The 20929-nt window shown below is 38.2% G+C and overlaps 1 protein-coding gene across 4 annotated transcripts in view; it reads left to right on the top strand.

Moving 5' to 3' along the window:
- The first annotated feature begins 428 nt into the window (after window positions 1–428).
- The window catches only part of kif26ab (kinesin family member 26Ab), a 73297-nt gene continuing 52796 nt past the window's right edge, over window positions 429–20929 (top strand). Inside the window, exons 1-2 of one of the 4 annotated variants that reach the window (XM_046855711.1) lie at window positions 429–868; window positions 2840–3070. In XM_046855711.1, coding sequence (XP_046711667.1) covers window positions 734–868; window positions 2840–3070 — 366 coding nt within the window. In that variant the 5' untranslated portion in view covers window positions 429–733. Of the gene's footprint in view, window positions 869–2398; window positions 2633–2839; window positions 3071–20929 lie in introns of those variants that run through there. The other 3 variants (XM_046855713.1, XM_046855712.1, XM_046855714.1) reach the window with 3 other exon arrangements.

The following is a 20929-nucleotide window of genomic DNA, read 5'->3' as shown; positions in this document are numbered from 1 at the left end:
CATGCTTACAGTGGCAACTGCAATAGTACAGTTTTTAAATTTGGGGTTCATGATGCAGTTAGTAACTGTTAACATGGAAAAGCAATGGTGGGAAAGGGACAAATGGAAAGACAGTTTGGAGAAGATGAAAACACACAATGAGAGAGAAAGAGAGAGAGAGAGAGAGAGAGAGAGAGAGAGAGAGAGAGAGCGATGCAGATACTGCATGAGAAAATACAGACAGAGCGCGCGAGATGAACATAGAATGAACAGAAGGTGCAGGGATAAAGAGAGATAGACTGACAGACAGAGAGAGAGAGAGAGAGAGAGAGAGAGAAAACGAAGGAAATAGAAAGAGAGGTGGAGTTGCTGAAGGTGGTCCTCCTCATCACTGTTGCTTGAGTCTCCTGGCAGCTCTGTCTGAGCTGCAGCGTGGATGCATGAATGAGGAAAGTGCCTCACAAAGATGTTTGTTCATAGCGCATGGATTGCGAGAGGATTTCTAATGGGCTTGTTGCTTATTTGGACATATCCTACAACCCTGGGATGATACATATCACACGAGATAAAAAACTGAAAAGCACTGAGGATAAACTGAACGCTTTGCGTGAGTTACAGATGGATGTATGAAAAAAACATTCTCTGGATTAAAATCAAACCATTATTTTGGGGAAAGGTAAAATGACTGAGTGGAGCATATCGCGTTCCACATTCTCAAATCTGCCCTAAAACTAAGGGATTATTGTCTCATAAGATGGATGTACAAAAGTCCGAGGACGCGTCCGGGTCGGAAAAACCGAATCCAACCGTCATTGACTTGGGAACCTTTTTCGTGGACTCAGATATAATATTTGGATTTACAAGTCATCTTTTAAGACGGAAAGCAAAGGTAAGTGCATCTTAGCCACTCTACAAGTTAGTTGTCGTTTCAATGTGCGCTTGTAAGCGGGAGTGGCCACGAGAGTCGGCACCGAGAACAGCTCTCTTCTTCCATCACTCACTCCACCATCTGCCAAATCAATGTTTAAATTATCTACTGTCATTGGAAACCTTTATGGTTAGAATATATATGTTAAATAAGTTTTTAAAAATAGGTTTAAGAAATCATTCCATGGCAACAGGTTCTGTAAACTGCGCTGGCAACGATACAGACTGTGAAAGAGCAATCAGAGAACACACACGACTTTAACAAAACCTTTCACGTCGTTTGGACGAGTGTGTAGAATAGTGTAAGACTGATATACACCAATGGGAACATTGATATTCAGCTGATAACCTGAAAATGATATAAACTATACTCTGGCTATAGTTAAGCCAATAATAACATATTGCAAAAAAAAATAAAACATTTCGAGCACATATTACCAAAGCTGTAGACCTGTATATGTCTACATAGTCAGTTTGCTGAATGTGTCTGAATATTGACTTAAATGTTGCATGTGCTTACTGTTTATTTTAACAATAGGTGAATTTGATGTAAGTGATATTGAAGCAACGCGGTGTAGGCTCCATCTTCACTTCGTGTGTTCTCACTAGAACAAATCCGCCTTATAACAAGTCTTGAAAGTCCTATTTGTTATAATTATTAAAAATTTTAATAAATTTTAATTAAAGGATAGACATCATAGTTAACGCATATCCTAAAGTCTAAATGATTTGATTTAAAAAATGATCAAGAGTATGTACAGCAACGTGTCACTTGCGATCCTGAATTCACGCGTTACCCCCTTTTCTGTGTCATGGAAGCCTTCTTTTTAACAGTTCATCAATTGATGTTGCACAGCCTGTGACAAACAGACAGACAAAGAAGGTGGACAATTGAGGTGGAGGTTCCACTTGGGCTGTGACTACAAATCATGTGACCACAGTGCTTACATCACCAACATCAACTATATGGAGATAAATAATTAAATATTTAAAATCGCAGTAGCTTTTTTTTAGTTCACTAATATAGGTAAGTTGTAATTTAAAAAATGACCAGATGATGGAGCCAGAGTAATAAGGAAGAAAATCGTGTGCGCCCCAGTCAGAGCAGCAGCAACACGGTGACATTTATACAGCATGTACAATATGACATTATTCTTGTAAAACATGGGTCTGCTTACAACTGAATTTAGGATGGTCCATAAAAAAGACAGTTTATGTAGCAGGAACCATCCAAATTCAGCTAATATGAATTTTCAATGCAATTTGAGAAATTCTCATTCAGTATTGGAGGCACGTTGTAGACATGTTCTTTCGGTTTTATTTCAAGTCTGATCATATCATAGAGTCACTCTAAAGCGCATGCAGGCTGTAAAAGAAGGTTACCCGTCCGCCTATTCTAGCGCACTATTACGTAGCAATTATGGAAGGGGCTGGAGCGCGCACACGCGTGTGGACAGCCACGCCCCCTCAGCGGCTTATGGTGAAGCGCAGTGACGGCGGGCCGACCCGCAGCTCCGCTCCGACATGGCCCGAAAAAAGCGCACCAAGTTTTCTATGGCGATCTAAACATGCTCCTTTCACCGCGTTTCACTAACCAGCGCGCATAACCTGGAAATATTCTGAAAAACAAAACAGCTTGCTGAACTTTTTTTATTTTTGCAAAGTTTTAAACAAGATGACTCGAGCTGAGAGCGCTGCGGAGGGTCAGAGCAACAGGGGCGCTGCAGTAAGTTCCAAAATGAGTGGTGGTGTTTTCAGAGTTGTTGGGTGAGTCTTGTGTGTAGATCTATTTGTCATCTGAAGGATCATCAGCGCTACCAGGTTTTGCCCAAAACAGAATGCTGCATAGGATTTCGTTGTTCATGCTATAACAACGGTGCTCTCAAATGCGCATCCTGATCTTATGAACTTGTTCTGCTCGTTTCTTTCCCAGCTTGATGGCACTTCCAGTACAGAGTCTTCTTCCTGCTCTTCCTCCGAGCCCAGTCCGAGACAGAGGCGCTGTGGGAGCAGACCGCAGCCCGAGGGCGCGCGCTCAGTCAGCATCGCCGAGACGGACCGGGACGACGTCACTAAAGCCGCAGACTTGTGCAAGCAATGCCGTGTGACTGTGGAGGAGCTCAAGAGGCAAGCACTTGCCCTGACCGAGCCAACATCTCTGCAGGTCAGTGTAAGAGATGATTTGAGAGATGTTTCTGAACAAACCGTTAACACCTACACACATACTGCATTCAGAGCCAGGAGAAATGCTGCAGCATAGCATAGCCAGGAGAAATGCCACCCTCTTTATCTGACCAAAAACTATTTTTAGTGTCATTCATTCATCTTCACTATGCAGTCTCACTGGCTCTATTACCTGATTTGGGAACTGTGACTGTGAGATGGGAATAACCTTAATAGGATGGCAGGCCATCAAAGGGCACCATATGCACACATATACAAAGACTTAGGGGCAATTTCTACCTACTGCCATGTTTTTCAGAGGTGGGAGGCAGAGAGTAACTCAAGGTCAGGATGGAGTTTTTTATACCTGACCTTTCAACTCACCAATCCCAAACACTTTGAGATTAAGATTTGATTTTAAACTTGCCATGTTTCACATTAGCTCTGATTTTTAATCAGACTACAGTTGACATGACTCATTTTAAGTAACTTTTTTTTTTTACTTAATACCATTTAACTCCAGTCAGTTAGGACTGTAACTAAAAATACTGGTTGTTCACGATCTCTACCAAGACGAAAACGATCAGAAATTCTTCAAGGACTCTTTGAGAGAGATCGTAGCGTTTAGTAGACAAACTCTTCTGCATTAATCAGAGGTGGTAATTTAACACTGTAATGTACATCAGTTGCCCAGTATGAAAAGGGTCAAAATGTATTATACTTTTTAGAGCAACATACTTTGTATCATGTTAAAATATGAGGAGATTGCCTTTCAGAGTTTTTAAATAAACCTAAACAACATGTGATCATAATATGTTCCAGACTAACTATATCATTGTATGAACATCAAAAATAAAATATGTTCCTTTATTCTATGGATTTTAGCATGCTTTTCAGCTCTAGTGAGCTTGAAGCTGCAGTGGGAGGACTTGAATTATACGAGACTCAATTAGTGGTGATGATTGAAATCCTTCATCGCTTGCCAAGGCCAAATGTGAATTCCCCCTTATGGTCATGATTAGTTGCAGTCTGTATAAACAGGAAAAAACTCATTCGTGTACACAGTATGCTAGTGTACCGAGATCATTTAACCTGAAGAGTGCTGTACCTAGTAAACCTCTATAAGTCTCTAGAATTGTATGCTATTATAATTGAGTACTGTCACAACAATGTTACTCTTAATAATATATAAATTATTACAACAAATCTTTTTGTATTTGTTGCTGTATTTGTACTGTCTTGGTCCTGCAAAACTTGTCTTTCCCACATTTACTCACAGAGAGTGTCAATAGCTAGGGATCTTTTCAGTAGAGCACGATTTAGAAGTGGCCCATTGTTTTGGGAAAACAATGCTTATCTCATTCCTTGTCCATAGACCTCGGGATTGGGGGGTTTGCCGGGGAATAGTTGAGTGTATTTGCTGTGGAGTCTGCAGAGGAAACAGACACCCAGTTGACCTTCACCATGCATTCAAAGTTTTCCTGTATACCCTGCACCAAATTCCCACCACTGTTAAATATAGGCTTGCAACTCTTTATTGTTGTCTGACCTGCTGCTGAGGCTAGCCTTAGGTCCCCCCTCCAACTCTATTTAGTGGTGGTGGTTTCAAAGGAAGATCTCACGCTTAGGTAGGATTTCAATCCCTCCAGCTTTATTTGGCCCCCACCCCCACTACCCCCACACCCACCTCAATGCTTTTTTCCAGGTTAGCTGATAGGACAGAGAAGGTCTTTGTATGTGTATGTGTGTTTGTGCATGTGTGGCATATCCAATACTCAGTCTTTTTACTTGGATAAACAGGATTCATGGCTTAGTTATATCTGCACCCAAACCCCTTCCCCTTCTCTTCTTATCTTGCCTTTTCCTCCATCACTGAGCTCCTGGAACTGGTTACGCATGGGAACTTAAAAAGAGTTCTGGACTGTCTGGTCATGCAGATCATTGCTCCTGTGTGGTCTGCACCAGGTTTGGAAATAGAGGAAGGAGGTTACAGCAAAGGATTATTACTTTATCGGCCTCTGTGCTGATGGCTTAATGAGGCAGTGGGCACAACTGCCATGGGAGGCTGCTTTTTAGGGAGGCGGGATCAGTTTCCTGAGCTGAAGAGCAGAAAGGATGCATTGTCCAAATGGGCTGCAGTGTGCTTACCTGACCTGAACTCTGACACATGACTGATATGGGTTGCCAAGGATTGTTTTACGGTTTATTAGGCAGCAAGAAATTGCTGCTGAACTTTTATTCAACTTTGTATTTATGCCTGATTGCTTATGAGACCTAATGTGAATTTTTCATTTAAAGAATAGTGCATATGTTGTTATTTTTTGTGTCAGTTCACATAATTTTGGTTGCCTAATTTCTGACCTAAAGTCCTGGGCCAAAAGCTTTTAACTACAAATAGTTTGTCAAAAAAATATAGCAATAATAAAAAAAATTGCTGTCTATCACGCCACCTATAAGGTTATTATCAAGTTATTACTTTATAATAATGGGTAGCATCAGGTGTGTCGGGTAACTAAATAATAACTACTCTTTAAGGAGAAAAAAAACATTTAAAAACACATGATAGTTTGAATTTAACATCATTATATACATAATAGTTTAAGTAATTTTTAATCATATCATGATTTAAACTTTGTGTTAAGGAGGCTTTATAAGTGAATTTACCTCTTACTAGCTTTTCCATTCAGGTCACTGCAGCAAAAGTAAACAATCAAATGGTTTTACAGATGTCTCAGGAGTGCATTTGTTTAATATTTTATATAATATTAATATATTTCTGACTAAAAGCATACAATTTTGCCATTTTGTGCTTGGCCCATTTTTTTTTTTACAAAGGAGTGTACATTAAACATTACCCAGGTGTATGTGGTGAAGTTTAGTTTACTGTAATCATCTGGCATGTATAGAGTGGCCCCATGGAGTGCTTTTGGCTTTAATGATCATTCCGTTGTGTATTTGGATTTTGCCAGAAACCTCAGTGGCACAGGGCCGAAATTTAGCATGAAACATTTATTACATATTTAATTAGCTATACACACACAGAATGTCACACACAGACAGTAAATTCTCTAATACAATTTTTGTTCCTTTTATAACACTAGCAATATTAGTTGTGTGAGCAGCTTTAGATTAGCAACACATAAAACAACACATACTGCTGACATACAAATTTGAAAGAAGAGAGTCTTTGAAACTGTGTAGTACTGACTTTTAAAAGGCAAACCCAGTGTTGCATGTACAGCACTGGGTTTTTTAGCTGATCCCAAAACTGATATTATGAGACGTTCCTTACAGACAGTTGATAGTCACGCTTGGTCCAGGAAATGCTTGGTCAGCACTGATGCTCTGGTGACAAGCTGCTTCTTTATAGTCTTTTAAAGTGTACGTGTTAGCAGGTGGCAATTAGTCTTTCTTCACGCCCCACAGCTTTTCATGGGCCTGCATTTTTCCACAGGGCTTGCCCAGGGTTCTACGCATCCTTTGTTTTATTATTTATTGTCAGTGATTCCTTTGCCTAAGGAACTGGCACTTATTCTCACACCATCCTGCAAGCTGGCAGCTCAATATTACATATGGTTCACTGTCAGTCCACTTAAAGCCTTAACAGTGGCCTTAGACATGATAAAAGGTCTGGATACTCAACATATTCCAAGGTGCAAAGAATTTATTGACACAAATTATAAACATATAACCCTTAACTGTTTTTGCGTAGTTTGTCTGACTTTTAAATGGGCTTAAAGTGGTTGAAGTTATGCTGAAATTACAGTGTTGTAAAATGGGATTAACTAATAAGATAGAACCTGAGAACTTTACAAATCCAGTCTTGGATTCCCGTTGCATTGTGCACTACAATTATGAGATCTTTCAACAAGACAGAGGAGCTTGAACACCTGGTTTAGATCAACCCTACTATATGGGATATAATCTTTACCCCCTTCCATTGTGGTTAGACCTCAGGTATCAAATTTAATAAGATGAATTGTTGCTTGGAGGTGGATGATTTCTCATCTATATTGTCTGCTCAGTGGAACTGAAGTGGCTGTCATCTATTACAATTGCTTACTACATCTCCAAGGATCTACAAACTAAAGCCGTCTGTTGTGATCTGTACGACATTTAAAATTCTTTCAGGTCAAAAGCACCTGTAGCCCTTGGTCATTTTCTGGTGTCACCTGATACAGTGGAGGACATGAACCTACTTGTCTTACCTTAGCTGCAACTGGTGCTTTTGAACCCTGTTGCGTGGATGGATCGCGAAAGTGAGTCTTTCATTATGAAAGGCTAATTCTTGTAGAAGCAGGATTATATGTGTAAGAGAAAGAGAAAGTGAATGAGAAAGTGGAGACAGAAAAAGAAAATAAAGCTGAAATGTTCTATATGAAAGTGCAGGGGTTTTGGTTGGTGTGGGATTGAATATCAAAAAAGAATATAAAATCTGATATCTAAAATTCAATGTGTAGGTAAAAAAAAAAAAAAGATCTGAATTAATGCGCAGTCATTTTATCCCCAAGCTTCCTCCGTCAAAACACTAATTTGTATTTGATGTGATAACGTTCCTCTTGTGAACTTGTATAAGTCTTGTTATGCATACATGCTGGAGGGGAATTGCCACTTTGATGAGTCAATTCTTTCGTCATAACCTGCGCTTTCTCATGGGAAGGAAGGCCAGTTGAAGGGAAAGGTAAACGCTTACTGGAAGTCCTGGTTCGGCAGGCTTGGCCCATCCTTCACCCAGATCCCTGCAGGCAAGGGTTGCCCTACGCATGCCTGAGCACCTGCTATAAATCAATCACTTTACCCTAATGGTTTCACATTCAGTTTTTACCTTTCTTTCATGCTGTTCTGCACTTGGCACTAACAGGGCTTGCAAAGCAGCTTTTGAGTATCTGTGTTGTTTACTAAGGAGAATGTTCAATTATGATTTATGAGTTATTATTTTTGTCGGTTCTCTTTTGATTTTAATAAGGCAGAGCTCCAGTGCGCAGCAAACATTTCTGTTTAAAAAAACTGATGTGACATGCATGTACATCTTTACAAGAGTACCTCCGGAAATATCCCTTAAATTTACAGAAATAGTCTCAGTTCTGTTAACTGTTAATCAAGTTGCTCATTCCACAGTGACAGAGACTTTGACATGTGCCCTTACGGTTATTTGGTGTGAAATGTGCCCTGTGGGTGAAACAGTAAATGGACATGCTGAAAATCTAGCTGAAACCAAAAGGTGGAAGAGTGGAACGGAAGCGATTGAATGCCTGGTAGCACTGGACACACATGTGAATGCCTGTCATGGTGAAATAAATGGAACAGGTTAAGAGCACCACTCTGGAGATGAAGGTTTTTGCATGAAGCAGTTCACCTTTGGTGTGACTGGTTGTAACTATTTAAATCCTTCATCACTGCAGACCACAGGTTAAAGACCTCTGTTTTTAACCACACAATGGAGGATTAATGAAACTCCTACACAGGTGTTAGATTTGCTTGCGTAGGCTGTGGTAATGGATGCACATTAAGCACATGTTTGAACTGGGAGCTGTTCAAAGATAAGCTGTGTGTTTAGCTGATAAGCTAAATTGTTTTTATGTTCTTCCCTTACCATTTGTCTGTTTCTGAAGGTAAAAGTATTGTTTTAAAATATATATATTTTATAGAGATTTTTAAATTTTTTTTTTAAATGAACCGAACAGCACTCAGAGATATCTTGGACAAAATAGTGAAACACTTGCAGTGACTAATGTTTGTGTGGTTGTCTTTCACTGTTGATTGACAGGCTTTATGTCTAATTGGGTCTTCTGTGTAAATAAGGGAAGCCTGGTTAAGATATTTGTGTGCCAGGTGAAGTTACACGTCTCAGCCACTAGAGGCTTGCAAATAATTCTTTCAGATGTTTATTTCATAAGCAGGAAGATTCAATTTGCTATTAGTCGTGAAGAGAAATTGGGCATTGTAATCGAAAAATGTTTAGCATTTGTCAGTGTGTTGCTGACAGTGCTGTGAGGGTATACTCTAATCATGAAGAGAAATATCTTGTTTAATGTGGTAATATTACATTTAAAGTTACACATGAAGTTAAATATGCATGAAGTTACAAGATACATATAAGAGCCATTATGCTTCTTTCAGATTTGTTCAGAAGTGAATATATATTTGCACTTTGAGAAAACAATTCATCCTTATTAACGAGTTAAGAGACACTAGTTTCGGAGGGTTAACTTATAACTAGGGATTACCAGCAAATATACTAACTATAGGTAACTATTTATTGATTGACCTATGACCCTCCTGTCAGTTTGTCCACTCTTTAATGTGTTGTAGTGTTTCAGTGGATTAACCAGCAGAAGAACAGGTGTCAGATCACTTCCACATGTACATACACATTTGCAACTGCAAATTATACATTAAAACGCTTTAAATTATACACAAAAAGATGAATGGATTAAGATGTATAAAAAACAATATCTAGTATCATGCATTAAAAGTTTTTATCTTAAAATAATCATAAAATAAGGAAAAGGTAGATAAGCACACCAACTCCCTGTTCAAACATCCTTATAGTGGGACACACAAGCAATGTTAGTATCAATACAATTTTTCCATAACAATTTCACAGCTTTTTTCTTTGTCTGTTAACACATTTCATATATGTAACTTACATAACATGCATGAACTCAGTAAACTCAAATCTGTAATTTAGCCACACAAAAATTAATTAGGCCTTACAGTTCATTAATTCAAAAGCAACATGAATACAGTATATATGTATTCATAATGTTTCATCTCTAAAGTGCACTCAATAGGCTATACTCTCTGTATAGGCTACGTGGCCTTGAAGTGGATGTGCTTAAAAAGCGCTATGATTGTATAAGCAGGATGTCAGACAGAATAGTGGAGCAGTAGAATTAATAATCTGATGTAAAATGGCAGAGTTGAGAAGCAGGCATCAGTCACTGCTCTAAGGTAACGTGTGGGAGATGAGTGACAAGCCAAAGAGAGGAAGGGAAGACAGAAAAAGAAAGCACAGAAGGAGAATGTGCATTAAAAGATGAGATGAAAGGATGGGCCAGGTGATATGTAGACTTTGAGAAACAGGGAGATGACAGTAAGAAGAGACATGTGTTGAAAGAAAGAAAAAAGAGATTTCTTTGCTGTCATGGGCAGATTTCTTAGTTTCTGTTAGAGGAAACATCTCTGTGCTAGAAGGTGTGACAGAGGCAGCATGTTCAAGAGAGGCTTTGGATTTGTACGTGTGTGTGAATGCTTTAGCATGTTTTTGTGTATCGATGAAAGTAGTGAGTAGAGATACATGGCAGATGATTCATTTTATATTCAGGACAAAAGAATGTATTTCAAAACGCTTTAACCAGTATAATATCCATTCCTTTCTCCATGCCTAGTCCTGTCTGTTATCAGAGCAGCCCGATTACAGACTAGATAAAAGAAAAGAGTAGGACAGTGTGGGTCGTCTCCCACTGGCTCCAAAAAGCTTAGATTCTCAGACGTCTGGCAGTCTGCTTGTCTGCTTGTCTATGGTTTTTGGTTTTTTTTTTTTACGTTCACAGACTTACAGGCTTTTTAACTATACAGGCGTGGTATATTACATGCACAGCCCTGAGAGTTAATAAGTGTTTGTGGGAACATAAGTTGAATATCTTGAAGATCTGTCTTAATCAGCATCAGCACAGCTTCATTTGAGCTCTGCTCTTCTACTCTAGTGTTGGAGCTCATTTCAGCAGGAAAGTTTCAGCTGTTCATGAGTGGGGTTTGGTAAAATGTCAGGTAGCTTGAATTGTTGGGCATATACTAAAATAAGAAATTGTGTTTCCATTGCATGCTTCTTGTAACTGAAGAATCATCTAATGTCTTTACTGTAGTGGAAAAAAAATAGCTCGCACTGAAATACAAAAACGTGTTATTTTCCGTAGATTCTATGTAGTAATAATTTTTTTTTTTAATACTTTAGTTCATCAACATCCGGTTTCTCTGCCAAAGCCAAAGTGGAAGCAAAAATAAGTCGTATCATTGTTAATAAAATATGAAGAGACTCATTTTTATCATATCCCTTAGATGAAAATGTGTCTTATAAAGACACACCCTGTATTACAATCTATAACAATCTAATCTTGGAGATAAAGAGTGGGTGTTTGAGAGAGAGAGAGAGAGAGAGAGAGAGAGAGAGTGTGTGTTTGTCAATAAAACTAAAGCCAAACCAAAGCCATTGTCTCTTGGCTGCTTCACATTAAAACTCTAAAACCCTAATACACTGGCTCTCTGATTGTGTATGATTGGCATGAAAGAGGTGCCGGCTTGCCAAAGGAAACCCACTGTGAAAGCTGGAACAGACCATGCTAAAGCAGTGTGACCAGCTGTAGCAGCATGATGCACTGGGTGTTTGTTCGTGCCTGTTATGCATCGATCAAGTTTGTTTGAGCCAGACGAGCTCCAATTCTCCCAGACACATATAAATATGAGCTAAAGGACATACAGACACATTTTCTAAAGCTGCCAAGATCAATTTGATTTCAAAGAACTACAACTGCTGCAATTTCAGGAAGCAAAGAAAGAGCTGCTCATCGTTCTGCCTCTGAGCCCCATGTGTACCCAGTCAGCTAAAATATTCATTTACCTTGCTAAACCAGGGCTTTTTAACTCCTGTGCTCTGTATAGTTTAAAGAGATTGCCTTGACCAACATACTTGATAGAAGTAATAGTTATCAATAACCCATTATTTGGTTCATCACCAGGATGAAATTGAGAACAGTGCCTGGTTTCATACGTAATTTAGAAGATTAAGGATGTTGACCTAGTATGTATACGTGTGTGTGTGTGTGTGTGTGTGTGTGTGTGTGTTTGTGCCTTGCGTGATGCATACTTGGTATGCCCTTATTTATCCCCATTGTTTGAAGCTCACACTCCTATGTGGGTTCTGTAAATCTGAGCATGAAAATTCTAGTCGAAGTTCATGCCCAGGCTCATTTCACGCTTCAGGGTCTCTCTTCATGTGTGTGGCATGTGTATGTGTGTGTGTGTGTGTGTGTGTGTGTGTGTGTGTGTATATGCATGCAAATGTGTAAATCTCTCTCTCTATCTCTCTCTCTCTCTCTCTCTTTCTCTCTCTCTCTCTCTCTCATGTTTGGCAAAAATTTCTCAGAAAATTATTGAAAATATTAGAAAAGTATAGAAAATTAGTTTTGTTTCTTTTGGCAAACAATGTTATTTCACTCCAATCATACATTCATTCAGCAAATTAAAAGAAGCTGTGTTTTGCTTTGGACAATAATTTTGTACTTTGCCCAGAGGATAAAGCTCTTGTCTTTTAAAAATATCTCCCCTTTTCACATTTTTCATTATCCGCATTGGAAAGGTATGAAAGATGATACACACAGCCCTGTTACACATCATTTGTGAAATTGCTTATTTTGTCTCCCTAATCTTTTATATATATATATATATATATATATATATATATATATATATATATATATATATATATATATATATATATAAGAATGCAAAACTGTCATGTTTCAAAGCTTAAAAAAATAAAAATAACACATTGAAGTGACTTTTTTCTGATCTCTGATCTTTTGACATCTTAGTCTGTACTGCTTGCCTGGAATACAGATAAGATAAAGTAGAACGCAAAAGCAATGGAGCATCACACTTCACTGTAGGCTATAGCATCAGCAACAGCTGACCTCATGAGCCTTGAACTTTGGTTAAAAAAGATGGCGATGGATAAAACTGTCACAATAATTGAAGATCATTTGTAAAGATGTTGGGCTTCTGATCAGAAGGTCGTTAGTTCAAATACCACAACACTAAGCTGACACTGCATGGCAGTTCAGCATGGTCCTTAACCCTCAACTGCTCAGTTCTATGACTGAGATCATTGTAAGTCACTATGAATAAGGGCTTTTCCAAATACCATTAATGTAAATGTACTAAAGATGGTGCAATCAACAAAATGAAGTCTGCTCACTAGACACAATCTGGTGGTGAGCTGTTTACCAATTTACGCAAGAAAGTGCCTGATGTTTTCTAGTTGTTGTTCCTGAGTGAACTTTTTTGCAGCGTGTTAAAAAAACATCAAGCACACATCTGGGCATGTTTCACACATCTGGGCATGTTGTTTTGACAGCTTTATGTTCACCCACCACAGTAAAGAGGGGAGTTGAAGAAATCAGACAAAGTGGCTCCAATTCATGACATGAAGACAAAGAACCTTGCATCCAAAAAAAAAAAAGAAAAGAAAAGAAAAGAAAAGAGAAAGAGAAAGACAGATCTTGAAAGTTCATTATGCTCACTGTGCAATCATTACTCCATTTGTTCTATAAATAATTTCTCAGTATTTTACATGTATTTTTTTTTTTCAGTTACATTCTCAAATGTTTGTTCTGTTCTATGCAGTACATACAGCAAAAAAAATACAGTAGAGGATTTTTTTTCCTATACTAAATTACACAGAATTACTGCTAGGTGAAGATTTGAATCTTCAGATTTTTATATGAAGCTAGAGTTTGATCATACCGTCTTGATGCATGTCTTACTTTTATTTTGTGAGGGATCTCGGGGTCAAGTGGTACAGAGCAGTCTTTGCTGATAAACTTCATGCAGATGGGCTGCTGGCCTGTTTTTGGCAAGGATTTGCATTATAGATCTGATTCAGGCAGCTACAAGGGAATGTTGGAATGCAGCAATTGTGTGATGTGGGAAAACTTGTAAAGGTTGAAAATGTGTCTTGCTGCGTTGTGTATAAACACAGTGGAAGACCAGCCAGATGCGAGTTGCAATAGTCTTACCAAAAAAAATATCATAACAAAAATACTATTCATCAAACTTTTTTGTATAAGTTTTATATCCTTACTGTATATGCAGTTGCTTATTTGGACAAAGCACATACATATTTAAGTGTTGATCCATTAAGGTCAATGAATTTATAGTTTAAATGCATGTACTTACTAAATGCATGGATTTGTATATATTTTAGCCAGTTATTAACAGTATTAGAAAATAAGCAAAGATGTGGAATTGTGGTGTTGAAGCGTTGTATTCCTTTTATAGCATGTTATCTGTCATAGAATGCGTTCATAAACCACAGTGCTCTCTATATTTTAAAGTTACAATGTTTATTAAAAATTTTCTCCTGTTAGCATGTGATGTCACAGAGAGAGTGTCTTGCATTACCCCTTCTGTTACTCTGACACTATTTATGATGTCACTGTAGACATGTCCGTCTCACAGGCTGTAGTTACTTTAGCGAGGTTTTATGATGTCAGAATGGTAGTGTCCTCCTGGAGAGCTTGTGTTTTATCTCTGCAGTATGTCAGCTCCTTTAACTCACACCTCACTTTACGAGCCCCTGCGCTGTCTTTCCCACGAACACCAAGGCACGCCGGTCCTCAGCGGCCCTAACGCTCCGGTAGCAGTCACCCCATTAAAACGCATGGGCAGGATTTTGACATAAGACCGTGAAGTTGCAGGAAGGCTTTTGTGATGTACATTTTGGTTCCTTTGTTTACACCTTTTTGTCAGAATGTAATCCTCCCTCACTGTATAGCTTTTTTTTTAACATTGCTGTGCAACACCCATAATAAAAATAGGAGTGGTAGATGTGAACGTGTCTTCTGCCAAAGTTTCACATGGTGTCTGAGCAAACTATCAGTGACAGCGATAAGCCCTTTTCTATCTTATTAAGTCCTGTATGCACACTTGCTCCCTGATGGGGCTTCCCCAGAATGTGTTTCTGTCTTGGATGAAATTGTTTGTTGATGGGAATGGAGAACAGTAAATACAAATTTTGCTCTTACTAATGGAAACACGCTTCTAAAGTATCCATTACCCACAATTCTAAACCATTCTTATTCTAAATCACTTTCTCTTATTGTGGCTGAGATCAATAAAGCCTCCAACATGTTGACATGAAGAATGATCAAATATTACTGACGTTCCTGTTTATGGCTTTTTGGTTTCTAGTGATCATACACTCTATATAACCATTTGGCTTCTTAGAATTTTTTAACCCTCAATAGCCTGGAGAATTTTAAATGCTGTTTCTAGATGCTTTTTCATGCGGGCTGTTCATGCATCCTTTGAAGGTATACAACAGGAATGTAGCATTTTTTTACTTGAACAGATAATGTCTCCTAAACAGATACAAACAAAGACTTTAGATATTTTTTTGTATTTTTTTTTTTTAAAGCTTGCCAGAACAGCTCACATAGCATCTGTTTAAGACCAGAGGTGTGATTCAGGACATTATGTGAATAAGAATGAAGCCCACAGGAAAATGAAAAGACAGCATTCTTGAATGTGAACGTAAGCATTTACAATGATGCATTTACACTGTTCATTTATCCTTAGTAGCTGTCTGGCCAGGATTGTGGTGGCTTAAATTAGATGATAATTTGATTAGGTGTTATATTAGAGAATACACTAAGCTAAAGTACATATACAAAATTTGGAGCACACAAACAGACACAGACAGTGGCATTATATTACATCCCTAGTGCATAAAGGTTTTTTGTTAAAAGATGTTTTTACTTCTCCTTAAAAAGCTGCCATCTTGTCTCTGAGGCCTTAGAATCTCACAGAGTTTTATGACTCTGTCCACAGAAAGGTGGGATTTTCTGAGACATCTGTCCAGTCAAGGTCTCCGAACACAGTCTGCCGCCTTCTAGCGTTGGCCTGCAGGTCTTTAGAATGTGGGAAAAAGGAAATGTAATCAGGAGGTGGTCCTCTTTGTCCACTTCATGTCTGGGCAGCCAGTGCACCACATAAGTCTCTTAAATTGGTTTGCAGATTTAGTTGCTATACAGGCATGTAGGTTTGCAGATGGTTTGGTGAGTTCTTTTGCTCTAGCCCCATAGACTTTGTTGAAGGTATTATTCCTGTTGTATAATACTCTAAACAGTTATGCATACAGTTTTTTTGCAAAGTGTAACATTTGCAAAAAACATGTAATCCCTGCAGCATAAAATTCTTTTTAAATCAACTTTACTTTTACTGTGCATTTCCAAGTGTGCATGTTTTTGACTGGAACGTATTTGAGAGTGTGTGGGAGAGGGGATTTGTATGCGCGTGTTAGACAATGCTTAATTGACTCTGAAACAATGGCCCAGAGTAGATCAGAGAGGGTTGTGAGGGGTTTGTTGTGTCTCTCAGTGAGGGGTTTCCTGAACACATAAAAGAAAGCTTGACGCCCAAAATATGAGTGCAGAGAGATGTGGAAGCCCTGTCAGCACCTTCCTATGGTCTTCAAAGAGTTCTTTCTACCCTCCCAATACTAATACCTAAATCCATTTCTACACACAGAGACAGGCCTATAGCCTTAATATATTTACCCATGCTTTTAGGACTGGCATACTAAATTTTTTTAATTTGTATATGCTTTTAACAATGAACATTGTCCCACTATTTAATCTCTTTTAAATTTATTTATTAAATAAATGTATCAATATTGAAAATAATAATGATGATGCTAAAGGCTGCTATATAAACTTAATAGTAGAAAGTGCCAGCAGCTGTGAAAAGGATCAGTCTTCTCTTTGTTAAAGTGTTAAAAATAACACCAGTGCAGGTCACACCCGACATAGTGCTGTTTCCAGGACTGTAGAGACAGGCCAGTGGCCAAAGCACATGCATATAGCATTTTCCTATTCTGTCATTTCCTGTTTTCACAAGAAGAAAGGGGAGATAGCTTAGGTACACAAACACTGAGCGAGATACAGTACAGGGCAGGTCTGGAAGCTGTCCTCAGGTAACATACACACATACACATATGCACTGGGCGGTTGCTTAAATAGCACTAATGAGCCTGGCCTGCTGCATGTGTTTAGGAAAGGAAACTTTTGCGGGAATGCAGTTAATCATTTTTGTAATGTTGACCTCCTTCCCAGGATGCTCTCTATGACCTGCGCACAATGCATGCTTCCGAAAATGCCTACACGCTTTAGTTTTTCTGTCTCGTTCCATCCATCACACTCGTATGAATCGTTGTGTGAGGGGAAGTCAACACCTCTGTTCATATGTAACTTCCTCTAGTGGACTCTTATTACATGGAGCATTGTACAGCATTTCCATACCATTTCTATGCAGGAGTATTTTCTCTGTATTTCCATACTGCACCTGCAGTAGTGTGTTTGATTTGAACACATTCTTGCAGGTGGATGATGCTGATATAATCAAGATTAATAGACTTGTTTATCTCCCACTGAAAATACGCTCATGGGGAAATATGTTCAAAGTTTATTTGAACCCATATCCGTGGCTTTTAATGTGAATATAAACAAATAAATACAAATTTGAAGTCAGTAATAAAATAATGTTTAAGTCTACTTTTCTAAAATCTTTTGTCTTTATAAAGTATAAAAACTAAACAATAGAGCTGTCACTCGAATAAAATGTCTAATCACAATTAAGCACATGATTATCACGAGTTAACTCGTGATTATTCACAGTTGAATCGCACATTTTTATCTGTTCTAAATGTACCTTAAATTTATACTTTTCAAGTTTTAATACTCTATGCATGAAGTGTTACATGGACAAATATTGATGCTTTGTGCAAATGTATGTTTATTACTGAAACCATACTCAACAAATAGCATGAAAACAAAATATTCTTGTAAATGTTTTTAAATAATTATAGTGTTTTAAAGTATGCAAATCATCAGGACACTAAACTGCATCCATGCTGTTTCTACATGGATGTTTTAGTTGCCGGATGTGTGCAGCAATAAGGAGTTTCTTGCTTGATTTGAGACTTGGCGCATAAAAAAACAACCAAATGTATAGTGATTCAAAGTTACATTTTGGTGGACTTTTTTCCCCATATCTGAGTAAAGAAAGACAAAAGACATAAAGGTTTTAATTTTGCCTCTTATATATTTATTTATTTATATTTTTAATAAAAATGGTCAAACAGAAATGCACACTGCAATAATCGTGTGTTAATAAAAATTAGTGCTGTTAAAATTAATTTGCGTTAACAGGTTATTAGCATGTTAATTTTGACAACCCTAATAAAAACATGAAAAAGAAAATTATTGTTGACATCTATCAATATTTATTTTTTACCATTAGTGTTGTTGATGACCTGAAAAATTGCCATAGTTGAGTAGAGGGGGGACCTGAAACATCCTCCAGTTGATACTGTATTGCTGACTCACCATCAGCAAAGAACACGTAGTGTAAACGATGCAAACGATGTTTGGCTGTACACTCGGATCAGATGACTATTCTGTGTTGACCAACACTGTGTGCAAAGAATCATTAGACAAACTGAGATAACTATGCGTTGTTTGTTTTCCGGATCCTTTAAATGTGTAAATTTGTTTGGCAGAGAGATAAATAAATGAATACATTAGACAGGATGTTGACAGATTAATGATTAATGATGAGTCCTGTTTGTCCTATTTCAGTGCATATGATCACTTTCTAAAAGACTCCCAGTAGATCTTCATATCATCCATCTAAGTTTTTCTTTTAGATTCCCAGGCAAAGAACCATCACATATACTCTGGAATTTCCTAGACACCTAATTAGAAAGGGGAATAATTATAATCCTTGGTAAAAGACAACATTCTCTTTCTGTTTATCCTGGAGCCACTTTAATGTTAAAGAAAACCTATATGTAGAGAGCCAAGTGTCATGGATGCTTTTTTATACTCATTACAGATTTACCACTGGACTCACATTTACAACAGTATGTGGCTGCTTTGTGTTTTCCACAGTTCTTAATGATGACAGAAAGTCTTCAGCAACCCACTATATTATGCTTAGTGTTTCTCGCTTGCACTGTTGCTTATGTCAGAGACACCATGTGAATACTTAAACAGCAGAATCAAGAGTTGGTCATTTGTAATGTCTGAGGCCAGAGCCTTCTGTTTCCTGTAGTGCATGAGAAAGCGCGCTTAGAGAGGAAAGCTTCTTGTTCCTGTTTTGTGTTCGGGTGGAGAGGAATTGTTTGAGGTTTTGAAGTGCCAAAGCATGTGCAAATACTTCAGTCCTGATGATCAACATAAATAAACGCGATTAAGATTGATTGTGCGTTTTAAAAAGCAACTCCAGTGAATTTCATGAACAAATATAATAAACTGCCTGAATGAAATACACGTGTATATTTAGCCATTGTTTAAGTTTAGGGTTAAGGCTCTGTTAATCAGAACCTGTGTGTCTGTGTGTGTTTCCATGTGTATTGTTATCTTGTAAATCACCTCTTAAATAAGCAGCACGGCTGCTGTAGACATGGTGTGTATATACTGGAGCACAGTGATTGCAGGGGCAGAGAGGAAAGAGCAGAAGTCAGAGGTCATTGCACTTGAAGGCCTGTCTCTGTTGGGGGAGCACTGCTGTGCAGACCTTCACAAGCTGCCCTATTAGCCAACCTTTAACCTTTGACCTCTGAGCCTGCAAATAAGCCCCCAGGCACGGACTGCGAACATGCTTACTCATCTCTAATCCCACATTTATGCCTGATCTGTATTCGTAATGCTTTGGTAAACCATACATAAAGTATATGTCATGCAACCCTGGAAAACACATCACATTAGCCTTCCATTGTGTCTTTAAAACACTGTTAATTTAATATTATCTCATAGCTATTTTTATTCATTCCAAAATCAGATATCCAGACTGCTTTGCAAAGGTCATACTATCTGAACACTGTTGCTTAAAGTACTGAGTGGGTGTAATGTTTGGCTCGTTCACTCCTGCAGTGTGATACTGAATGATAATGCACCTCTAGCAGTAGAAGAGCCATTATAATAATGTAATGGTCACATACTGTAATGCGTTCTCATTCATATGCAGATTTAGCCTTGGCCCAAGATGCTCTCTTGACACTCCCTAGCACCTGTGGTAGAACATTCTGCACTGCTTCCATGTTTTAATTGGTGTGCTGCAGGATGTTACAGTGCTGTTTGACATATATTAGTGTTGTGTATTCACATAAAGGGAAAAAATTGTCTCATCCATTCAGGCTCAGACAGGGAGGCATGAGGAAAAGTCAAGCCAAGTGGTTTTATTGTTATTTCTATATGTAATGCGTATACATTGAAATGACTTATAGTTTCTTCGGGATCATTATGTGGCTCAATATACAGCAGAAGGGTATACAGATTAACACAAAATGTAAATACACGTTGGTGATGAATGTAAGAAATAAATACGCAATAAATATGCAGGACAGCTAAATGTATGCTAACTAGACAGAGCATCAGCATTATGTTGGACGGATTACAGTGTTTGGCATGGTTGAAAAAACATAACTGTACATTGCAAATGATTTTCTGTTAACTGTAGACTACACTTTAAGCAAAAAAAGGTCAGTCTTAGAAGCCTCTGACTCATGAACATATGTTTTTTTTTTTCAATATTCAGTCTACAGGACCATTTTTTTGCCTGGCCAGACGACAGTGCCAATGAAATGAGAGCAATCCACAGTTGAAAAAGCACAGGCAATCATCCCCCTGTCTGTGCTTTTTTTTCTCACTGAGCCTTTTTTCTCGCTTCATGTAATTTTGCCATTTCAATTCAGCCCATTATAACTCACAGCCGTCCTCACCCTTCTAACCTCACTTATTCGAATGTGGAGTGAAGGGACTTTTTCTTATGTGCTACAAGGCCGTTTACAGCCTTCTCTATTGTTCCTGTCAGACACATTGACTAAATGGCCATTGTCTCTATTCTTGATAGGTAAATCTCCTAACAAAAAGCAAACCAAAAAAAATAGGAGGAAACTCCCTTTTACTATTTGTAAGTGGATAATGTATGTGTGCTCATGTGAGTGTGCTTGTGTGCGTGTGTCTTCACTTGTCCATGTGCTTGGTCTAGATAGAGATGGGTTTGGGGGATTCTTTCCCTA

Source organism: Silurus meridionalis, chromosome 8 (genome assembly GCF_014805685.1).
Source record: "Silurus meridionalis isolate SWU-2019-XX chromosome 8, ASM1480568v1, whole genome shotgun sequence".
NCBI lineage: Eukaryota > Metazoa > Chordata > Actinopteri > Siluriformes > Siluridae > Silurus > Silurus meridionalis.
This window is presented reverse-complemented; position numbering and strand designations above follow the sequence as displayed.